At 40.2% G+C, this 23434-nt stretch overlaps 1 protein-coding gene and 1 pseudogene across 7 annotated transcripts; one reads left to right on the forward strand and one right to left on the reverse strand.

Moving 5' to 3' along the window:
* Positions 1–212: 212 nt before the first annotated feature.
* On the reverse strand, positions 213–6323 carry SRSF7 (serine and arginine rich splicing factor 7). Of its 4 annotated transcripts, none has more exons than XM_060653050.3 (8): positions 6184–6323; positions 4984–5164; positions 4569–4745; positions 3627–3701; positions 3445–3546; positions 1745–1798; positions 1169–1204; positions 213–511 (listed from the first exon to the last, which is right to left on the reverse strand). In XM_060653050.3, the coding sequence occupies exons 1-8, from the start codon at positions 6209–6211 to the stop codon at positions 457–459; spliced, it is 708 nt and encodes a 235-aa protein (XP_060509033.1). In that variant the 5' UTR covers positions 6212–6323; the 3' UTR covers positions 213–456. The 4 variants fall into 4 exon arrangements, with proteins under 4 accessions (XP_060509033.1, XP_060509022.1, XP_060509050.1 ...); XM_060653039.3 differs by having other exon boundaries at positions 3436–3546; XM_060653067.3 differs by lacking the exon at positions 1169–1204.
* A 48-nt stretch (positions 6324–6371) lies between these two features.
* Positions 6372–21819, forward strand: LOC132674431 (tetratricopeptide repeat protein 39B pseudogene; annotated as a pseudogene). Of its 3 annotated transcripts, none has more exons than XR_013554765.2 (2): positions 6372–6765; positions 19725–21819. The product of XR_013554765.2 is annotated as a tetratricopeptide repeat protein 39B pseudogene, transcript variant X1 (transcript). The 3 variants fall into 3 exon arrangements; XR_014137402.1 differs by lacking the exon at positions 19725–21819 and adding an exon at positions 9613–9712; XR_013554762.2 differs by lacking the exon at positions 19725–21819 and adding an exon at positions 9613–9706 and having other exon boundaries at positions 6372–6786.
* The last annotated feature ends 1615 nt before the right edge of the window (positions 21820–23434 follow it).

Consider the following 23434-nt stretch of genomic DNA (forward strand, 5'->3'; position numbering starts at 1 on the left):
TTGTCAGATACACTTAAGCTATTAAGTGGACTTGAGTTCTTATCTTACCCACAGCTCTAAGGATAAAAAGGAATTCCCCAAGTGTATGTATACTACAGCTAATGATGTTCACAACTCAAATGACACCATTAATGAATCTGTATGAATAGTTAATATCAAGGTTTACCCCCTGAATCTTAAACTGAGTATTAACATTGAACACAAATCAAAAATCTAGTTAGAAACATTTTATTTAAATGTGCCAAATAAAAACCCACATTTTCAGACCATAGGATGTTAATACATTCAACAAAAATTTATATTATCTTACTGCTGTGAATTTACAGAGTAATAATCCAGATCCATTTTGATTAGATGGTTGAAATACCCTTCCTAGGTTACACTTTACAGACATCACAAATCCCTTATAATAATGTAAACAAAATAATTTTTCCCTAAAAGGTGAACTTGAGAACTTCAGTCCACTCTTTCAGGACTTGCACTTCTTCGTGGACTTCCTGATGGGGAACGACTAAAAAGAAAAACAATTAAGTTTGGAACTGATTAGTATCTACTAAAATTTACTGTTATGTACATATCAGGACAAAACTCAATTTCAGCAAACTCCTAGGTGGCCAAAAGTAATATATAGCAGAGATCTAAAAATTACCTAATAGATTTACATACAAATCCTTTGTCCCTGCTTAAGATTAGGCTTCACAGCCTCCTTGCTAAAACCACAAGTTAAAGAAAACTAGTATTTGAATTCTGGGATTTCGATCATTAAGTAGCAAGTCAGTAGTAAGATAATGCTTTAGCTCTAAGATTTCAACCTACAATTTTTTTTCCTTCATGTGGGTACTTCATTTATCTATTGTCCCATGTGGAGGAAAAAGCATGTTTAACGTGAAATTCTACACTTAAAGGTTTACAGGACTAAGCCTCTTAATAATCATCCTAAGGTTTTGTGACTAAATATCCAAACATTAATCTCAACTTGAAGTGGGAAAAGCAATCATTTAAGAAACTTAGTAACTAATTATATATATATATATATATATATATATATATATATATATAGCACCAATTCTCCAAAGAGCTCAAAGCCTGCAAAGCAAGCAGTAAGCAAACAAACTCTGCAGAGGCCATACTTGACAGTTAAGATTTGGCAACAAATTATTTAGCTTACCTTCTTTTTGGAGATGGAGATCTGGACTTTGATCGGCTGTCAAAACATGAGAAATTCTATTAAGAAAAGTACTACCAATACCTTTCTTATAATCACAGTATCATGAAATGAACCCCCAGGTTGTGCTGAGCTTAATATTAAAAGGTCAGGCTGCAGTTCAACTGAAAGAGAGCCTACCAGTTTTTGCTAACAAAAGCCAATCTTCCAACAACTGTTCTTCATAAAATGAGTGAACTACTTTATTGTATCATGATTAATTTTTACACTCTACTTCAAGCACAATGACCTCAGAATGCTTTTTTCCATGCACCTATCAGTTCTAACAAGGCCTCTTAATATAACCCCAAAGTCACAAACTTCTCTCTATAGCTTGACATTTTCTTGTCCAGGAAGTCAGTCAGAATAGGCCATGTACAAACCAAGTTCTAATGTTTGGTTTACTAGTAAGATTCTGTGTTCCCACGAACACCTAGGTTCTGAGTTTACGCTTGAGATTTCAACAATCCAAAACACTTTGAACTCTTTGGATATTGGTGCCATATAACTAGAAGAGTATTAATCAGATTTTTACCCTACCTGCTTCTTGGTCGTGAAAGAGACCTGGATCTTGATCTTGACCTCGACCGGGATCTTAATAGAAAGAAAAACGGTATTGTTAGTTCAGAGGAGTAACGTCCTTCAACACCTACTACTGAGCACTACATTAGGTAAACTAAGAACAGAGAAGCTAAAATTAGGCAAGACACAGGGCGCCTGGCTGGCTGAATCAGGAGAGCATGCAACTCTTGATCTCAAGGTTGGGAGTTCGAGCCCCACGCTGGGTGAAGAGATTACCTAAAAAATGTTTAATTTAGTACTTAAAAAAAAAACCCAAAAGACTAAGCAAGACACAACTCTTAACTTACATCGACCTAAGACTGAACAAATGATTACACTTTCAACAAGCTCACAATATCAAAATAAAGAAGCACCAGCACTTCAATTATTTGTTTCTACCATACTCAGTGAGCTAGGTTGTCACAGTTCCTGTACAACATTCTTAAACAGTATATAGTATCCAAGAGAAAGAAAAGGTTTTAAGACTGGTATCGTTTGGTTTAGTTGTATATCTCAAAACCAAATCTAACATTACACAGACCCCTAAACTGAGATTTCAATTCTTCAGGTAATAACCTCAATGAAAAGTCACAAATCGGTTAAGACTTTATCCACAACAAGCTTTCGTGGTTCAGGACCACTTGTCACACAAACTAAATAAACCACAGCCTCTGACATACACACATTAGAGTCCTGCAATCAAATTAATGCATTCATTCATCTAGAGTCCAGAGCTTTCTGGAGTGGACCACAAGTTTCAGAATCCCTGCATTTTACAGATCTTGTGCTATTATCGAACAGCACTAACTCACAATGGCATACACTACTAGTGACTTGACCGTAGTATTTGTCAACTCCTTACATTCTATAAAATCTTACCCATTTAATTTTTTTGATTTACGTATTTTTTTTCCCCGTTTAATTTTTTTTAATGCTTATTTGTGAAACAGAGAGACAGCGCAAGCAGGGATGGGGCAGAGAGGCAGAGAATCTGAAGCAGGCTCCAGGCTCTGAGCTGTCAGCAGAGTCCCACATGGGGCTCAAACCCACGAACCTTGAGATCACAACCTGAGTCTGAAGTCAGATGCTTAACCGACTGAGCCACCCAGACACCTGAATCTTACCCATTTCTGCACCTAATTTAAAGGCCTTCTACAAAAGGAGTCAAAAAACCCCTAAGGTTTCCAATTTGATTTTTAATTTCTTACATTTTAGTGTGTATGTGGTTAAATAAGCCATATCCACCCACATGTACACAACTACTACCCTAAACAACTTCCCAGTCTTAAATTCACCATCTCATTCCAAAAAGGAGAAATTTACGTCTCAACTTGCTTCTAAGTCTACCCCTGGTTCTAATGGGCCTCCAGCAGAAATCAAGCAACTATCACCTTTGACAAGTACTGGAATGACTTGAGAATTTGTGCTTTGGACCCTCCTCTACCATGGCCTCTCAAACAAGCCTCTAAAAATCTTTGATTGGTCTTTTCTTGATCTGTACAATTAGGATAATATCCATTTAGATGCAAGTCATGTACAAATTCAACTTTTAGAAATCAAAATATTTTCTGATGCAAACCACTTCATTTATGTCTTTAAGATAGTCTTAAAGTGCAGTCATTAAGACGTGACAAACCAAATACAAATAAGGGATAGAAAGTGTTACATACTGGAAATACCTCGATCCTTTTATAGAACCAGACCTAGATCGTCTGAGTGAAGCTGATCGTGATCTCCGAAGAGACACAGACCTTGATCTTCGTGGAGATGCTGATCTTGACCTAAGAAATAAATCAAAGCTTAAGTCTTATGTCCAATTAAAGTTTATCAGTTGTTAAAACTTGAGTTAAATATTTCTCACCTCCTTCCCCTGCTCCTGCTGCGTGAGCGAGAGTATCGCCTACCTCTGGATCTCGAATGTGATCTAGACCGTGACCTATTTTATTAAGTTAGAAAAAAAAAGAATGTCAGATGATAACTCGTTTTGAGAGTTTGTGTGCCTCTGCTGAAACCAAATCTCAAACTATTTAAATTTAGTGTCTCATTTGGAAATAAACTCTGGGCCTATTAGTTTTTTTTTTTTTTTTAACTACCTAAAAAAAGATTTGTTAAAAGCTGAATTACATTTTAGAATTACATAATATAAAACACTGTAATGTGTATTTAAAATAAACCTTGCAAGTTTGCAGGTCGACCCTCTTTGGCCCATGGTCTAGTAGATCTAGACGATCTAGAAGTATCTATAGCCGATCGCTGCATCTAGATGTTTTCTTCAATCTAACGACGATCAAACTGACAGCCAAATGAGCCAGGTGAGGCTTGATTGACGCAAGAAGATTTTTCTAGTTGGGAATGTGGTCAATCTGGTGTTCCTCTTTCTAAACCGGAGGGGGCCCCAATTGTAAGCCAAATTTACTGTTACGGCGATCACCGTCTCAAATTTTCTGCCCTTTAAAGAATAAGGTGAAGCTAGGTGTAGATGACTCGAGGGGATCTGGCCTCTTATGCTGATCACCTCAAGGTCTAGGAGGATCTTAATTGTCGGATTTGCAAGGCGCCTCAGCATGATATCATAAGGCTCGTGACATTCTGAATCAAGGCGACTGACTCAAACGAAGAAACCTGAAAGGTTTTGACCAGGTTGATTATTAATATATTAGCATTTGTTTAATTAAACAAAAACTGTAAAATACACCTGTACAATTAACATTCAAGTTTATAGAAAAATACTAGTTTCTGCCTTGCTAATAAAAAAATTACCGATTAACTATTATACCAACCATTCCTTTATTAAAATAAATACCTGCTTCTCCTCCGCCGGCTATAACGATGACAATCATAAGCATAATGTCCCTTTTCGCCACATTCATAGCATCTATCATTGGGATCAAAGGGACGGCGGGCTGGTGGTCTATCAAAACGAGACCTCCGAGGCATGCCTGTTGATAATTCAACTCTCACTCGGGAACCACAAATCACCCTATAAAAGAAAGGCAACAAATTTCTAATGCTAAAGAAAATACAAGTGACTTCTAGATTTAGAAATTTCCACTCTTTAACCTCAGAAGCTTCAGTTCTCTTTATAAACCCTTCCGACTCCAACTTTGCTCCCCTTTCTCAAGTATGTAGAATTAGGATTAACTATTTAGCTAGCTCGCTACCCAGCCCACAGGAATATTCTAATAAAGGCTGAGTTTCATGACCAACATCTTACTTACTTCCCATCCAGGCCTCGCACTGCATCTTCTGCATCTCTGGGATCTTCAAATTCCACAAAGGCAAATCCTGGAGGATTTCTCGCAATCCACACAGTTCTTAAGGGACCATAATAACTGAAAGCCCTTTCTAACTCTCCTTTGCCGGCACCGGTTCCCAGATTACCAACATACACCTTGGTTTCTGTTTAAAAACGCAAATACAAGAACGCACGTTATGCAAAATTTTGCCTAAGTTTGAGTGAACTCTTTGTCCCAAACAGGCCAACCTTGAGACTGTACAATGCATGTTTATTTAATGCTCTATCAAGGATTTAGTCTTAAAACCAGGAATGCTCATAAATTTCCGGAAAGCTAGGCGTAAGGCAAAGTTCTTAACATTCAAACGGGGAGACGACCTCCAAAACACAAGCAGACACGTGGTAGGATATTCCGCGGCGTGGGGCGGGCTCCGCCCCCGCCCCGCCCCCGGGTCCCGGCAGCCCCGGGCGCGCGGGGAGCGCGCGGGCCGGCAGCGTCGGCGGCGGGCGGGCCCGGGCTGGGGCCGGACCAGGAGAGCTGGGCTGCGCCGGCTCTCGTCCTCCGCGGCAACAGCCCCAGGCGCTGGCTCGCCCAGGACTCCAGCTCCCCGCCCCAGAGCCATAAACCGCGCTCGAAAGAGCTAAAAGAGAAAAGAAAGCAGCCGCCAGACGAAAAGATTAGGTCTCCATTCCCACTCCACAACTCGACCGATTGTCTGACGAGAATGCGCAGCTCGAAGCTGCCACACTTTTGTCCAGTCTGAAATTCACCCTCGGTTTTACAGTTGGGACCAGATCTGTCTGCTAAAGTGGCGGGAAAGCGCCAAGGAAATGCGCCACCATGCTCGTCAATGTGCGCAAAATGGCAGCCGAGGGAGGGGGGGTGGGGGACAGGCGGGCGGCTCGAAGAAGGGCAACAGGAAAACAGTAATCGTGGGCCTGCCTTGGGCTGTGGTGGAAGACGAAAACGCCCAAGAATACGGAACCCACCACAGACCTCCACCCGCCATCCCCAGGCTGCCTTCGACACCCCGCCCCCGCTGCCTCCGGCTTCGTATGGTGTGCGCCGAAGCCGCCATTACGCACGCGGAATAACCGTCTCCCAACCGCCGCGCCAACCCCACGGCCTCGCAATACTCACTATAGTCACAGCAACGTCCCTTACCGGGCCCTGGCCTCTTACCTCCTCCATAACGCCCGTAACGCGACATGATGACTGGCCCGCGAGCTCTGCTCTTTCAGCTCGCAGTGCCCAAGGAATGAGTAATACAAAAGCCACAAGACCAGACCAGTCGCCAACGGTCCCAGCGGCACTACGAGGAAGAGCTGAGTTCGCGCTTATATATGCGGCGGCTGGGTCTCTCTGCGCATGCGTCAGTTCGACGTTCTGCGCGGCACAAAGGAGCAGGGCGGAAACAGTAGAGAAGCCGCGCGGAGGGAACTGATGAAGCTAAGAAGCTGGGTCGGGCGGAGGGATACGTTTCCATGGGAACGCCAGTATAGCAGTAAACCCTCGGACTTCCCCGCGGTGTCCCGCCCCCTCCTCTCCCCCTTTTCCTGTACCCTCCTCATTTTCCTTCCCTTCTCCCTCCCTTCTTTTCCCATACTAGGGACCCCCAACTCTAGCAATCTTACTATAGGTACCTCTAAGACCGGCGTTATGAAAGGCTGTAAAATTTAACCGCTGATGTTGCAGCTGTCGCCGCCTTTCTGCTGGGGGACCTGGCCTAAACTGCTGCTCAGTCATCTTTGAGGCTCATCAGAGGTAATCGGGAGTTTGGCCAGGGTGAGAACTCCAATGAACCCCGCCATTCTGTGTAGTGGTCTCTGCACCATGGGCCTCAAAAAGGAGTGGCGCCTCCAGGGACTGCACCGACCCTCCAGCCCCTTCAGAACCAATTTTCATCAACACGGTCCGAGTTCTTGGAGTCTGGGGGACAAAGGAATGGAGTACTCTGTTTTATTTTCCGGTGATACTGAAATTGTGCAAAAGCCCTAAATCCTTAAAGCATTCTAGCTAGTGGCAGTTATGAAATTATTTGCATTTGAAGCACACAGAGTTATTTGTGCTTCCTTTCTAGTGCTTTCTGCTTTGTATTATAGTATCACATCTCATCCACTAATACTCATATCCTGAGCACTGAGACATTGTTAAATTGTCTTTGACTAATAAGCCTTGCTGCTCAGCCACTCTCTTCATAAAATAAATGTAAACCTTTTCTTTAGATAGAATCACTGAAAAATCAAATTTGACTTGATTTTTTATTTTTATTAAGTAATATACAATGTTACATTAGTTTCACGTGTACAACATAGTGTTTGAACAATTCGTTATAGTAAGTACTCCGTGTTCACCATTAGTGACCATCTGTCACACAATTTTATTGCAATATTACTATACTTCCTATGCTGTATTTTTCAGTTTTGATTTTATACAATGTATCTGCCAAACAGATTCAACTTCTTTTTCACCAGCCACACAAACACACACACAAAAGACATTACATCATGAATATTTGGAATATATGAGTTGGATTGGTTCACATGAAAGATGAAATCCTTAGGTATTTGTAGTTTTATGTTTCTCATTTGTAACTTAATGTGATGTATATAGGTATGTGGTACAGAGTACAGGAGAAAGGAGATTTAGTTGGTGAATAAAGTATGGATCCTCTTCTGATAATGCTACAAATTCATATATTTTTTTCAGACTTCTCAAATTATGGAAAGTGTATACATTGCAAGAAAATTCTAGCAAGAAAATAGAAGTTCTATAAAATATGTTATAGTTGTTCTCTCTTAGTCTCCTTGATCTTTGTTATCTACTTAATGGGCAGGGTTCTTCTCAAAGGATTAAATGATAAAGATCTTTTTATATATCCCTGAAAGACATTATCAATCCTGTCAAGCCTCACTAATTTGACTTTCTTTTATTAAGAATTTATGAAAATTGTTGTGGGGCAAACTGTAGGTAACTTATTGAAAGATAGTACTTATTATACTATTAGGCCTCAGTAAATAGTTTTTGTTCTGAATACAAAGTCTGCTATACTAAAGAGAATTTTTAAAGTAATGGTATAAAAATAAGAAAAGAAACAATTTTCCAACTTAAACTGCTTTCAAGCACATTAAAGGAAAAGGGGTAAACCCAGACTGGCTTGCCTGCCTCTCTAGGTGCTTTGATAAGCTAATTGCATGTTATTTATCTCTATTAAAGGAGGGCCAGTTCTAGGCTGGGTTTGCTATCCTAGGCACCATGAAAAAACAATAGTCCCTCATAGAATTTCCACACACTATTATGCTGAACACTCACTCTGACACATAACCAGTTCTTTTCACTAAACATCAATCCAAATCAGGGAGATATTATTGTATGGAGTACTTCTATTCCTACTGATTTCTTTTGAAATCAGTTTCAGCCATATGAATTTTGCCTATAGGATTGTGTGTTCAATTAGGATGACGTTCCCAGATTTAACTGGAATATGAAAGCTACTTAATTCAATGAATATTCTAAGATTTCCTAATATGCAATTTTGAGTAATGCTTAACATGTTACTGTTGTTAAAAACTGATTATGTTATTAGTTTAGGAAAGGGTGAGTTCATTCTTAATCCTTTTACAGCAGCTTTCAAAATTTATCTGCTTTGTCTAGATTCAGTTTTTCCAGAAAAGCATTAAAGAAAAAGTTAACTCTATCATATTTTCTTCTCCATTTTAGTTTCACTTTTAAATCATTGCCACTATTTTAGCTTGCATGTGGAAACCTTAAAACAAAAACAAGTTTAGACCTTTTGTACATGTACTATTTTTAATATAAAGAAATAGTCTGTACTTACAAACACTAGTCTTTTAATATGTATTCATGGATGTACTGTAAATTTATGTACTGTGGGTCAGTCCAAAGATCTGTATTCAAGTACAACTTTCTTTTCTTTTTTCAACATTTCATAATCTTCAGTTCTGTCTAGGATGCTCTTATGAAATTCTAGGAAGGAAAAATCCTCAGAGGCATGTTTATAATTCTTTCATATTGTATAAAGAAATTAACTTTTCATTAGCTAAGTACTGAACTACAGTCAGTACTGAAATATGGAGATGGGGTAGGGAGAGCAACAGTTAAAGAACGCTAGTGCCTTGATCAACTTCAAGGAGTGAAGAGCAAAAATGTGATGCAAGAGTGCTCCCCTGATACAAGTAATACCTAAATGCGTAGTTTGGGAGTATAAAACAATCTAGGAAAAATGAGGCTTTCTGAGGAATGCCTGATTGTATTAAAAAGTGTGAAACTGTAAAACCATCCAACCCTAACCAGTTGTGTCAATTAAGTTGCTCCTTCTCTAAAGAAGGATTAATGAAACTAATTAATGGTCAGCTTGTTGTCTTAACTAGGAAGAGCTAGACCAGTGTGGACAGTCGAGCAATTCATTCAGCACAGATAGGAGAGAACCTATGTTATCAGCCAGCTCCCAGTTGTATTTAAAGATGCGCAAGACCATTGACTTCCCTTATTTAATATTTGGATACTGACCTTCTAGTCCCTGGAAATGAATATTCTCTACTGTAAAACAATAAAAATGATTTTTGTTCACGAATCTTTTCCTTAAGACAGGTGGTGGGTGTAGTGATGAAGAGGAGGAGCTCGTGGAGTGTGCCAGAGTTGGGTTTGAAGCCGGGCTCCACTATTGGATAGCTGCCTAGCCTTGATTAAGTAGCTAATCTCCGCCCACTTCAGCCTCCTCATCTGCAAAATAGGCTTTGATAGTAGTGGCCCATCTCAGAGAGTTGTTAGACCTGGACAAGGTAAATCAGGCAAATAACATTGCCCACTGTCTAGCACATATTGAGTGCTCAAGAAATGTTAGGAGGAGAAGGGGGAGGAGGAGAGAGAGGAGCAGTGGTTTGATTAACCTTTGTCAGTTGCTCAAAGTTTGATATGACTTGGGTGCATTGACAAAACTGAAGTTTTGTTTGGGCAAAGCTGGGGAGAAGACCCTGAAATATGGTGACCAGCCTTACGTAGCCACTCCGAAGACATCTTTGTCTCTTCACTTACCGACCTCTAAGTGGAATTGTCACTTTTCTCCTTTGACCCTGTCCACAGAGACAAAAACAATCTGACGCATATAAGAAGCAACAACTCAGAAAAAGAAATTTTCTTCGTGAAAAGTATATCTACAGGAATCCGCAAATCAAATGCTGAAAACTTCTTAAAGGTTCTATGCAAGAGCATTTGTCTGTGGAATGGGGAGATAACGTATTCATGAGCAGTGGGGAGATTGTTGCTTTTTATTACAAAGTTTAGTCTTTGCAGCTAATTTCTATAAGATTAAGTACACCTTTTTTTAAAAAGGCAAGTAGAAAACCTATTCTCAAGCCAGTGACAAATGGGTACATACACTGCAACTCAAATAGACGAGTTTAGACTGCATATGAAAGAAATGGTTTGGAACACAGAGAAACAGGAGGAATTGTATTAAATCATTAGTCTAACCACTTCGTTTTTCAAATGAGACTAAGACCAAGAATTATAGCATGGCGAATGCAGTGGTTCCCAAATCTTCCCACAAGGACTGTCAGAACTTTGATAAAAATATCTCCCAATTCCAGAAAAATTGGAAATATTGCCAACCACTCTTTCCTGAAAAAGCCATCTTTAATTCTGTGACTATGTCTTTCTTACTCTTTTAAATGTTCCTCTTCACATTTTTTTTTTAAATTTTTTTAACGTTTATTTATTTTTGAGACAGAGAGAGAGCATGAACGGGGGAAGGTCAGAGAGAGGGAGACACAGAATCTGAAACAGGCTTCAGGCTCTGAGCTGTCAGCACAGAGCCCGACGCAGGTCTCGAACCCACGGACCGCGAGATCATGACCTGAGCTGAAGTCGGCCGCTTAACCGACTGAGCCACCCAGGTGCCCCCACATTTTTTTAATGAAAGGATGCTAAGTAATTTTTTTAAATCTCATGTCTTCTTTTTTTATTTTATTTGTTTGTTTGTTTATGTGTTTATTGTAATCTCTATGCCCAACATGGAGCTTGAACTCAAGCCCCAAAATCAAGAGTCACATGCTTCTCTGACTGAACCAGCCGGGCCCCCCTCTCATGTTTTCTCTCTTTCTTTTTCTTTAAGTTTATTTATTTATTTTGAGAGAGAGTATATGTGAGCAGGGGAGGGGCAGAGAGAGAAGGAGAGAGAGAGAGAGAGAGAGAGAGAGAGAGAATCCCAAGCAGGCTCTGCGCTGTCAGCATAGAGCCCAGCACAGGGCTTGAACTCACAAACCATGAGATCATGACCTGAGCTGAAACCAAGAGTCAGATGCTTAACCCAGTGAGTCACCCAGATGCCTCTCATGTTTTCTTGATAGAAAAATGTTTGTGCCCTCCATCCCCCAGTATTTCTCAGATCTACCTAGTTCTCAAAGTCCAAGAGTCTGGAATTGCTAGTTAAGAACAAAGAATGACAGGGCACTTGGCTGGCTCAGTAAGTAGAGCATGTGACTCTTGATCTCAGGGTCTTGAGTTCAAGCCTCATGTTGGGCATAGAGCTTACTTTAAAAAAAATGACTTCACTCAATAAAAAATAAATTAAAAGAAAAAAAAACAAGAAAAAACCACAAAGAAGAAGAAAAACGTCTATCCTAAATGCAAATTAAAACAACATGCTATTTTTGTCAGGAGTGCAGTGAAATTGGCAGTTATACACATCAGAATGTGAAGTAATACAACATATCTGAGGGTCAGTTTGGCAATACGTTGTCCTTTCTTTAATAAAGCACATTTATAGTCTACACACACTCACACACACACACACACACACACACAAACTTTAGAATATATAGAATTTCATTCTTTCAAAATATCCTTTAACTTTTCACTAATTCAGATATAACACTTATAATTAGTCTATAAGTTTTATTTATTTATTTATTTATTTATTTATTTATTTATTTTTAATTTTAACTAGACTTCACGCCCAATGTGTGGCTTAAACTCAGGGACCCTGAGATAAGAGTTGCGTGCTCTACCAACTGAGCCAACTGGACACCCCAATTAGTGTATAATTTTGATATAGTACTGAATATGTTAGCCTGCGTTGTTCTTCCTTTGGAAAAACAGTCTCCAGCAATTTGCAAATCATTGGTGTAGAGTATAATTCCCCACAGTCCGTGATCACTTCTCAGCCTGTGTTTACAGCCATATTCCAGCATAAATATGGTGAAGTGGCAAAAGCGTTGAATTGGGAAGTCTGACAACATACGTTCTCATCTTTATTATTAACTAATCATGTTATCCTAGATCTGTCACAAACTTTCTGGGCATCATTTTTCTCTCATATCAAAAGAGAGCTCGGGGCGCCTGGGTGGCTCAGTCGGTTAAGCATCTGACTTCGACTCAGGTCATGATCTCACGGTCCGTGAGTTCGAGCCCCCGTTCGGGCTCTGTGCTGACAGCTCGGAGCCTGGAGCCTGTTTCGGATTCTGTGTCTCCCTCTCTCTCTGGCCCTCCCCCGTTCATGCTCTGTCTCTCTCTGTCTCAAAAATAAATAAACGTTTAAAAAAAAAAAAAAAAAGAGAGCTCTAGCCCCAAATCTCTTACTAAACGTTAGTATTCATTAAGCATTTACTATGTGCCAGACACTATACTAAGTATTTATATTTATTAACTCTTTTTTTTTTTCACTTTACAAATAAAACACAAACTGCTCATTTTGGGACAAACCTCTGCCGCTTTCCTTATGCTATTCTTATCCTTTAATATTAATATTCCTTGAGGGGCGCCTCAAGGGTGGCTCAGTCCATTAAGCGTCCGACTTGGGCTCAGGTCATGATCTCGCGGTTCATGGTTTGAGCCCCACATTGGGCTCTGTGCTGACAGCTCAGAGCCTGGAGCCTGCTTCGGATTCTGTCTCTCTCTCTCTCTGCCCCTCCTCCACTCATGCTCTGTCTCTCAAGAATGAATAAACTTAAAAAAAAATATATATATATATTAATATTCCTTGATTGTTCCTACAAACAATTCTACCTATGAAAGTCCTACTCATAGTTTATTTATTTATTAAAAAAAATTTTTTTTAAACATTTATTTGTTATTGAAACAGAGACACAGAGCGTGAGCAGGGTAGGGGCAGAGAGAGGGGGAGACACAGAATCCAAAGCGGGCTCCAGGCTCTGAGCTGTCAGCACAGAGCGTGATGCGGGGCTCGAACTCATAAACTGCAAGATCATGACCTGAGTGGAAGTCATTGGCCCAACCAGCTGAGCCACCCAGGGGCCCCACCTACTCATACTTTAAAAACTTAACTTAAATGTATCACTTCCTAGAATCAGGAAAATTAAGTGATTTGCCCAAGGTCGTCCAGCTACCTCTTTCATGAATACAGCCTGAGTTAATGAAAAGAGCAATGACCTGGGATTCAAAAGACTTAAAATTGAATCCTGTCTCTGCAATTTACTACTTGGTTCCAGAAAAATCACATAAATGCTTTATACATTCATTGTCTCATTTGTATTCATTCATAATATACGTTCAAGGATACTTTGAAAAATGATTCAAAGCTAATAATCATAATACAATTCAAATTTTTGAATTATTTTGGACAGCAGGTTGTATATTCTGTATTTAGTTCAATTATTCCATTGGATCACATGGATAAGATTATTAACCATGTAAGGGTACCTGGCTGGCTCAGTCAGTAGAACATGTGATTCAATCTTGGAGTCATGAGTTCAAGGCCCACATTGGGCATGGAGCCTACTTAGAAACAAAAAACAAACCCCACAAACCACAAAAATATTATCCATATGATATTAAATTGAAAATGTAAAAACTTTCTTAAATTATAAAAATAATTTACTTATGTTGTAGAAAATGGAAAATACAGAAAAGCAGAATGAAAAAAAATCCAATCTTTTGAAAAACAGAAGTTAGCTCATGCTGTACTGTTGACAATGACTGTGAGGTCTGCAGTCCCACTACCTAGGTTTGAATCCTGTTCCTACACATACCAACTATGATTTGGGGCAGGCCACTTAACTTCACTTGGACTCAGTTTCCCCATGCATAAAAGAGAAATGACAGTAATACCCACCTCATACCATTGTGAGAATTACATGAGATAAAGCATGCAAAACTATTACAAGCTTTTTTCCCCCTGATTATAAGTAATATGTTTATAGAAATTATATAAAATAGGAAAAAGCACAAATACCAGGCTATGAATTTTGTGAGGGCAGGGTGCAAATCTACCTCATTAACCAATGTATGCTAGTTCCTAGCATAGTCTTTATCATATAGTAGGTACTCAAAATTTATTGAATGTTGATAAGTTGATAATTATTGTTGATAATTATTGAATGTTGATAAGTTGATAATTATTGAATGTTGATAAATGTTATCCATAATGCCACCACTCTGATATCACCATTATTAATAATCTGGAATTTATAGTTTCAATTTTTACCTATGCATATATCACTTCTTTGAAAAAAAATTATATAGTTTTGCAAATAGTACATGTTATGGTTAACTTTATGTGTCAACATGACTGGTCCACACAGATGCCCAGAATTTGGTCAGACACTATTCTGGGCGTGTCTGTGAGGGTGTTTGGATGAGATTAACATTTGAATCAGTAGACTGAGTAAAGCGGATTGCCTCCCCAAATGTGGGTGGGTCTCATCCAATCAATTGAAGGCCTGAATAGAACAAAAGGCTGAGCAAGAAGGAATTTCTCCTATGTGACTGCCTGAGCCAGGACATCAGTCTTTTCCTGTCTTATGACTCTAACTGAAAAATTAGCTCTCCTTGGATTTTGAGCCTGCCAGCTTTCAGATTAGGATTTATACCATTGGCTCCTGGGCTTCAGTTTGCCTTTTACAAATCTTGGGACTTCTCAGCCTCCAGAATTGTATGAGCCAATTCCTTCTTTTATATATAATTTTATATATATCTGGTATTGGTAATGTTTCTCTGGAGAACCCCAACCAATATAGTGCATTACACCATAAACAACTTGCCAAGTCATTAAATACTCCACAACATTATAGTATTGGCACGGTATTCCATTTCATCAATATCCCCTCTTGTAAGAAATTTAGATTATTTTCACTTTTTGTATTATAAATAATGTTGAAGTGTATATAACTTTTATAGATATTTATGTACATCCCTGATAGTTTCTTTAGAATAATTCCATAAGTGAAATTGTTGGGTCAAAGAGTATAAAAAGGGGGGCCTGGGTAGCTCAGTCGATTAAGCATCTGACTCGATTTTGGCACAGGTTACGATCTCACAGTTCATGGGTTTGAGTCCCATGTTGGGCTCTGCACTGACAGCACTGACCTGCTTGGGATTCTCTCTCCCTCTCTCTGCTCCTCTTCCCCTCAAAATAAATAAATAAACATTTAAAAAAGGAGTATAAAAAAATATTAAAGCTTTTAAAACATGTTGCCAAATAGCTCTCCAAAATGGTTGTAGCATTTATATACCCACCAAGAAGTCCACAAAAGTACTTGGTTCTCTGCACCTTCATTAACACTGGATGAATTTTTTTAATCTGCCAAATTTCATTTTTAAGATGGGTATATAATTTTTTAATTTGTATTTTATTATTTACAATGAGATTCAACAATATGCTAATTGGCAATTCATTTATACCCTTTGCTGATTTTTCTGTTGGGGTGTTTTTTCTTAGTTGAGTTTTAGGAACTCTTACTATGTTAAGGATATCAATTCTTTTTCTTTTTTTTAATTTTTTTTTTAACGTTTATTTATTTTTGAGACAGAGAGAGACAGAGCATGAACGGGGGAGGGGCAGAGACAGAGGGAGACACAGAATCGGAAGCAGGCTCCAGGCTCTGAGCCATCAGCCCAGAGCCCGAGGCCAGGCTCGAACTCACAGACCACGAGATCATGACCCAAGCCGAAGTCGGATGCTTAACCGACTGAGCCACCCAGGCGCCCTCTTTTTTTTTTTAATGTTTATTTATTTTTGAGAGAGAGAGAGCACAAGTGAGGGAGGGCCAGAGAGAGAGACACACACACAATCTGAAGCAGGTTCCATGCTCTGAGCTGTCAGCATAGAGCCCAACGCAGGGCTCGAACCCGTGGACCACAAGGTCATGACCTGAACTGAAGTCACTCAACCCACTGAGCCACCCAGGCACCCCAGGGCAGCAATTCTTTGTAGTATTCACTGTTACATGTTTCTGAGTCTCATAGTTTTAACAGTTACATGGTTACTTCGTTTTAGGTTTGTCTTAGTGTATATAAATTGAAAACTGTCCTAGCCATTCAACAAATGCTAATTTTGGGGCGCCTGGGTGGCTCAGTCGGTTAAGTGTCTGACTTTGGCCCAAGTCGTGATCTCACAGTTTGTGAGTTCGAGCCCCACATCAGGCTCTGTGCTGACAGCTCAGAGCCTGGAGCCTGCTTCAGATTCTGTGACTCCCTCACTCTCTGTCCCTTCCCCATTTGCACTCTGTGTCTCAAAAATAAATAAACATTAAAAAAAATTTTTTTAATGCTAATTTAGTTTAATGATTGAGTGCCAATCATTGTACTTGGTGATGAAGATAGATATACATGATGCAAAAAGAAGACCTATTTAAAAAAAAAAAAAATATATATATATATATAGCAAGTGCTAGGATAGAGGTAAGCACAAGACATCATGGGAACACATAGAATGTTCACTTATCTTAGACTGAAAGAAGAGATCAAGAGACTTTCACATCATCTACATCTCTGCTCAAATGTGACGTTATCGGGGAGGCCTTCCCTGACTGCCCTACATAAAATACCAAGTACCTCACACCCCATCACTCTCTAAATTCCTCATTCTGTCTTAATCTGGCTTGCTCTTCTTTATAGCAAAAAATCAACTGCTGACATGTTATTTATTCCTTTGTTTATTGTTTTCCATGGGAGCCAGGTCTTTGTTTTGTTCACTGCTGTATCTCCAGCACTAAGAACAGTGCTTGGTATTATAGAAGGAGCTCAATTCAGTCTGTATTGAATGAATGACAGAAAGGAAGTCTCTTGTATTTAGTGCAAGAGGTTATTCTCATCCAAGGCTACTCCTTCCTGCACTTGTGCTCTGTGCATCCCCCTCTGCTTTCTTTTCATTGAATTGTTCCTCTCTGTACCTTCAGCCTCTCCACTCAAGCCCCCTACTTGACTGATCTTCCTGGCTTAGTATTACTGTTCCCTAATCCATTCTCACTAGATTGATCCATTTTTTATTATTTTTTAAGATTTTATTTTTAAGTTATCTCTACACCCAATGTAGGGCTCAAGTTTACAACCCTGAGATCAAGAGTTGCATGATCTACCAACTGAGCCAGCCAGGCGCCCCACTAGATTGATCCTTTTAAAAGTAGACAAGCAGGGGCGCCTGGGTGGTTCAGTCGGTTAAGCAGCCGACTTCGGCTCAGGTTGTGATCTTACGGTCCGTGAGTTCGAGATCTTACGGTCCGTGAGTTCGAGCCCCGTGTCAGGCTCTGTGCTGACAGCTCAGAGCCTGGAGCCTGTTTCAGATTCTGTGTCTCCCTCTCTCTGACCCTCCCCCGTTCATGCTTTGTCTCTCTCTGTCTCAAAAATAAATAAACGTTAAAAAAAAAATTTTTTTTAATAAAATAAAATAAAAGTAGACAAGCAGATGGGGTGCCTGGGGGACTTAGTTGGCTAAGCATCCAACTTTGGCTCAAGTCATGATCTCACAGTTTGTGAGTTCGAGCCCTGCATTGGGCTCTGTGATGACAGCTCAGAGCCTGGAGCCTGCTTCATATTCTGTGTCCCTCTCTCTCTGCCCTTCCCCCACTCATGCTCTGTCTCTCTCAAAAATAAATAAACATTAAAAAAAATTTTTTTTAAGTAGACAAGCAGAGGTGCCACTGGCTCAGTCTTAATTCCGGCTCAGGTCATGATCTCACACTTGGTGAGATTAGAGCCCCATGTGGGGCCCACCATCGAGCCCCACATCGGGCTTTGCACTGAAGGTGCAGGGATTCTCTCCCTACTTCTCTGTCTCTCCCCTGCATGCATATGTGTGCTCTGGGGTTTGCTCTCTCTCTCCCTCTCTCTCTCTCTCTCTCTCGCTCTCTCAAAATAAATAAAACTTAAAAAAATAAAGGATACATTTTTTAAAAAGTAGACAAGCAGACAGGTAAAGACATTTCAGGTAGAACATTTTAGGCACAAGAGTGATAGGAGGATGACTCCACCTCTATCACCAAAAGCTGTGGGACCCCACACACAGCAGTCTACATCCCACACCTCATTTAAAACAATTTGAAAAACAAAATAAAATAAAAAATAATTTGGCAAACACCTGCTATGTGCCAGACTATGGGGTTAGGGGGCAGTTTATAGAATAATAATGAGTATTGAGTATTTCCTATGTATGCCAGGTACTGTCGTGACCGCTTTACATATATTAATTTACCTAATCCTGCCAACCACTCTTTAGTAGAAGTACTATTATTCCCTATTTGCACGTGAGGAAACAGAGGCACAGTGAGGCCAAGCAAATGGCAGAATCAGGATTCAAACCTAAGCAGTCTAACTTCACAGTCTGTGCATTTGACCATGCTAGTAACAAGCCTTGTTAAAGAATGTCCAGGGTGATTTGGAAGACGAGAGGTACTGCATTCAGCAAGTAGATCTGACAGGGTTTTGGAGGGGGAAAAAGAGAGAGAGAGAGAGAGAGAGAGATCTAATGTGGATGATAGTATCAACCATCTAGAGAGGGAATACAAGAGTTGGAGGAGGAAGAGATGGCCTGTTAGGGATCAATAAATAACATCCCTTTTCCTGCCTGAGTTCAGAACCAATGGGATCCAGATGCAGGAGTCAGGCAGAAGGACACCAAAACATGACCTTTTTGATTAAGTTGATCGTTACTGTGATTTCAGACGTGATGGGCTGCCAAGTGGGCTCGCTGATGCTTTACCCCCTAATTAAACAGATTTGCCCACCTGGTCCCAGGCGCAGCTGGAGAGCAGAAAAGACAGGCTTCCTGGTTTTTGGTTTCAGACTTTGAATAGGCCAATTCCAGACGGAGGAATCCAGAAGGCATAGAGCAACACTGGCCCAGGTTCTTTTATCTGTTCCCAGTCAGAAGTCAGCCCAGAATATTCCTCTAGCAGAAAAGTCCCCTTATGAGAACATCAAGAACAAGGAGTTTGGGGGGGGGGGGGCGGGTAGGTGAAATAGGGAGAGGTTAGTGAAAAACAATACAAAATTTCAGTTATAAGATGAATAAGGTCTGAGGATCTAATGTATAACATGGTGACTAAGTTGATAACACTGTTTTGTGTAAGTGAAATTTGCTGAGAGTAGAAAAATGTTCTCATTTCCCCCAAACCATCATGTTACATACTCTAATTATCTTCCAGTTTTGTCAGTTTTACCTCAATAAAACCGAGGGGGAAAAAATAGGGAGTGTGTCAACTATAGTCAAACATGTTTCTTTTAAAGGGAAGGAGCCTTCCTCCATTAACATTTCTGAAAATGTGTATTATCGACAAAAGAACTCTTTTTGTTTGCAAATGATTTGCTTCACATGTTTTCTATATATTACAAATGATTTGAACTTTTCAGAAGTACTTCTTCTAGGTAAATAAATTATCTTCACACACCCCCCCCCCCCCTTTGTCTGGCATAGATGAGAATATCCTAATGCTACACCCACACTATTAGTTTGTCTGCCTCGGTTGTAGCAGTGACACTTCAGGCCGTGGAAGAAGTGAGCCCAGTCGGGAGAGCAGGAGCTACCCTCACTGCAGCCACATCGCTCCCCTTCAAATGTTTCCCGTCTCAAAGTAGGGAGGCAAAGATGTCCGTTACTGTAAGTAAAAGAGAAAATGATAAAGGGAATGACTTGACATCACGTGTCCTGAGTAAGACAGAAGGTGACGAGGAAAAGTTTGAAGATGCCTATGAAATGATCCCTGTGGCCACAACCATGAACCTAAAATCTTCCCTGGAAGAGTGCACAACTGGATTGTATTTATTTCTAAATAACAGATTCTCAGATGCCATAAATCTCATTCATCCATGGTCGAAAACCAGCATATACCATGCTCTAATCTATAATATCCTTATGGTTGTCAAGGCCGTTTTGACTTTTGATCCACAGGATATACAGACTGGAATGGCTAATGCAAAGGAAGCTTTGAAAACCTGTAACAATTTCCGAAGAAAGTCTAGGATGATGAATTTTTCTCATCTCGTGAGTAAACAGGGAATAAAGACTATCAAAGAGGAGGAACTGCATGCTGAAGTCTGCTACGCGGAGTGTTTGATTCTGAAATCCACTGTCACATTTATACAGGATGACAGTATGCTTGGTTTTCTTAAATGTGCAATCAACATCGGGTTAAGTTACCAAATATACAAAGACTGCCAACAGGTACTGACACAGATGCCTAACAACCACAGCAAAACCTACAGACACCTGGTTGAAGGAGTAAAATTTGGACTTGGAGCATTCAATCTGCTATTATCACTTGTGCCACCAAAGACACTTAAACTACTCAATATTGTTGGATATTCTGGTGATAGAGAGGTAGGCTTGACTCTGCTTCACGAGAGTGCATCCAAATCCCATATAAATAATATCTTAAGTGTTTTGACTCTAGTCTTTTATTACACGTACATCTGTGTAGCTATTGGTGCTGAAAAGGGTCACAGTTCTGCTGTAGAGGATCTCTTCCTAATCTACCTCCAGAAATTTCCAAACTGTGTCATACTTAAATTTTTTCAGGCACGTTTTAGTATGCTGAAAGGAAGTTTTGAAAATGCCCGGTTAATATTAGAGGAGTGCATTTTTGTTCAAAATGAATGGAAGCAGGTTCATCACCTCTGTTACTGGGAACTCATGTGGTGCCACATCTTTCTGCGGAATTGGAAGCAGGCTCACCACTACGCTGATCTACTGTCTCGTAACAGCAGGTGGTCTAAGGCAATATACATGTACAGTAAAGCTATGCTACTCTCCTTGCTCCCTTCAGATTCTGTGAAATCAGTGAGTGAGGATGTAAGCTCTCTCTTCTTGAAAGTGGATAGCCTGAGAATCAAAATTTGGGGAACTTCTGTGCCAATAGAAAAGTTCATCGCCGAGAAGGGGCAGCGCTACGGCACCACCACAGGCTGGTTTACAGCACAGTCCATTCTGGAGTTCATTTACGCCTGGAGTGGTTTCCGAGTCATGAGCAAAAAACTTGACCTTATTTCAAGCTGGCTGTCGATAATTGATAAAGGAGAAGACCTCTTACGAAAAAATCCCAATACCGAGTATGGCACAGATGACATAAGTCTGTTAAATTTGCTGAAAGGTCTGTGCCTGAAACATTTGGGCAGATATTCAATGGCTGAGCGTTACTTTAATCGTGTCCTTCAGAAGGAGAAATTGTTAAAATATGACCACTATTTGGTGCCATATACTTACTACGAACTAGGAATTCTCTACTATCTAAAAGGAGATTATGACAGTGCAACAAAAAACCTAGACAACATAAAAAACTACAAAGACTATTCCATGGAAGCTCGATTACAGTTTAGGGCTCACATAGCCCTTGAACAAATAGCTAAAGAAAAGTGATGGTTTTGACACAAAGCATGGTTTTGTTTATGATGCATGAAGTAGCTGCAACCAGCAAGAAAACAGGTAGAAAAATCATTTCTTTGTGGAAGAAATCCAAGGAGAGACAGCTGCTAAGAATCTGATCAGTAACAAGTAAGAAAGGGATTGGCCATTACTTTTCCCTCTTTCCTTCTCCATACCTATAAAATGCAATGTCTTAGACTGGCAAATGGAGTGATGCCCATTCTTGAAAAAGAAAAGGCAAAGGATGTATAGTTGACCGTTGAACAACATGGGGGTTATGGGCGCTGACCCCACGCAGTCAAAAATCTACGTATAACTTTTGACATCCCCACAATTTAACCGCTAATAGCCTACTGTTGACCAGAAGCCCTGCCAATAACATAAACATATACTTTACAGGGCTGTACCATATCAAACAAAAAATCCAGATGTAAGTGAACCTGCACAGTTCAAACCTGTGTTGTCCAAGGGTCAGCTGTACATTATAAAGTAAACCCTCCCTTGGAGCGCATGGGTGGCTCAGTTGGTTAAGCGTCCGACTTCAGCTCAGGTCATGATCTCATGGTTTGTGAGTTTGAGCCCCACGTCAGGCTCTGTGCTGACAGCTCAGAGCCTGGAGCCCGCTTTGGATTCTGTGTCTCCCCCTCTCTCTGCCCCTACCCTGCTCATGCTCTGTCTCTCAATAATAAAAGTTAAAAATTAAAAAAAAAAAGTAAACCCCCTCTCTTATATGTTATGAATTTCTCAATTACATTAGATAACATTTTCAAAAACTCAAAAAGCATTTTTTAACCTCTCACTAGATAATGTATACAACTTGCAAATAAAACATGAAAAGTAGCTACACTGGGAATCCCAGTGCCTTATACATGTTTTTACACTCAAAAGAAAGAAAAAAACATTTAAGGTCTTTACTGACATTTCAAAACAATGATGCACTGAACAGCACAGACTCTGACTGGTTTTCCCTCTTACACAGTAATTTTTTTTAATGTGTATTTATTTTGAGAGAGTGCAGGCATGAGCAAGGAGGGGGCAGAGAGAGAGAGTGAGAATCCCAAACAGACTCTGTGCTGTCAACGCGGAGCCTGAGTGGGGGCTCAATGCCGTGAACCGGGAGATCACGACCTGAGCTGAAATCAAGAGTCAGATGCTTAACTGACCGAGCTTACACCGTAATTTTTAGTGGCTTTTTATAGCAGAGAAGATATTTTCCTCTGTGTGATCAGTAGTCTGTTTTACCTTTTTCCCTAGGAAGCTCAAAAATGGGTCTATCATTTGCCATAGAGTAGAGAAGAAAAAGCCCCCCCCCCCCCCCCCGCCAACTCTTTGAAGATACCTGGAGGAGGAGGGGAGAGAAGATAGATAACACTGGGTAGGAAAAAGAAAAGGCTAGTCCTATGGAGGGAGATTTGAGTTACTGCCCTGCCCTCCCTCAGTTACCCTCCCTAAGATATAAGGAGCTACAGCTTAATTAAACGTGTGTGTCTATCCTGTTGCTGTTGCCAGTGGGCTAATCTGAGAGTATATAGCAGCTGTAGGCATGGGGCTCAGTATTGCTTTACCTGCCTTGGGGATAGACCATTCAATTTCCAGACCATTAAATCTGACAGTGTGTGTCCTCCCTTGGAAAATCACCCTTGGAAACAGACCTTGCTGGGAAAGTCTGGTTTGCTAAAACACATGAGTGAAACACATTATTTTAATGCTTTGGGTGTCCCAAGCAATCAACTGGAACACAATGAGGAGCTAGTACTTAGATTTAAAAAGCTGACTTTGAAAAGCACATTCCTCATTAACTAAAAATAGACTTTTACACAT

This window comes from Panthera onca, chromosome A3 (assembly GCF_046562875.1).
Source record: "Panthera onca isolate mPanOnc1 chromosome A3, mPanOnc1 haplotype 2, whole genome shotgun sequence".
NCBI lineage: Eukaryota > Metazoa > Chordata > Mammalia > Carnivora > Felidae > Panthera > Panthera onca.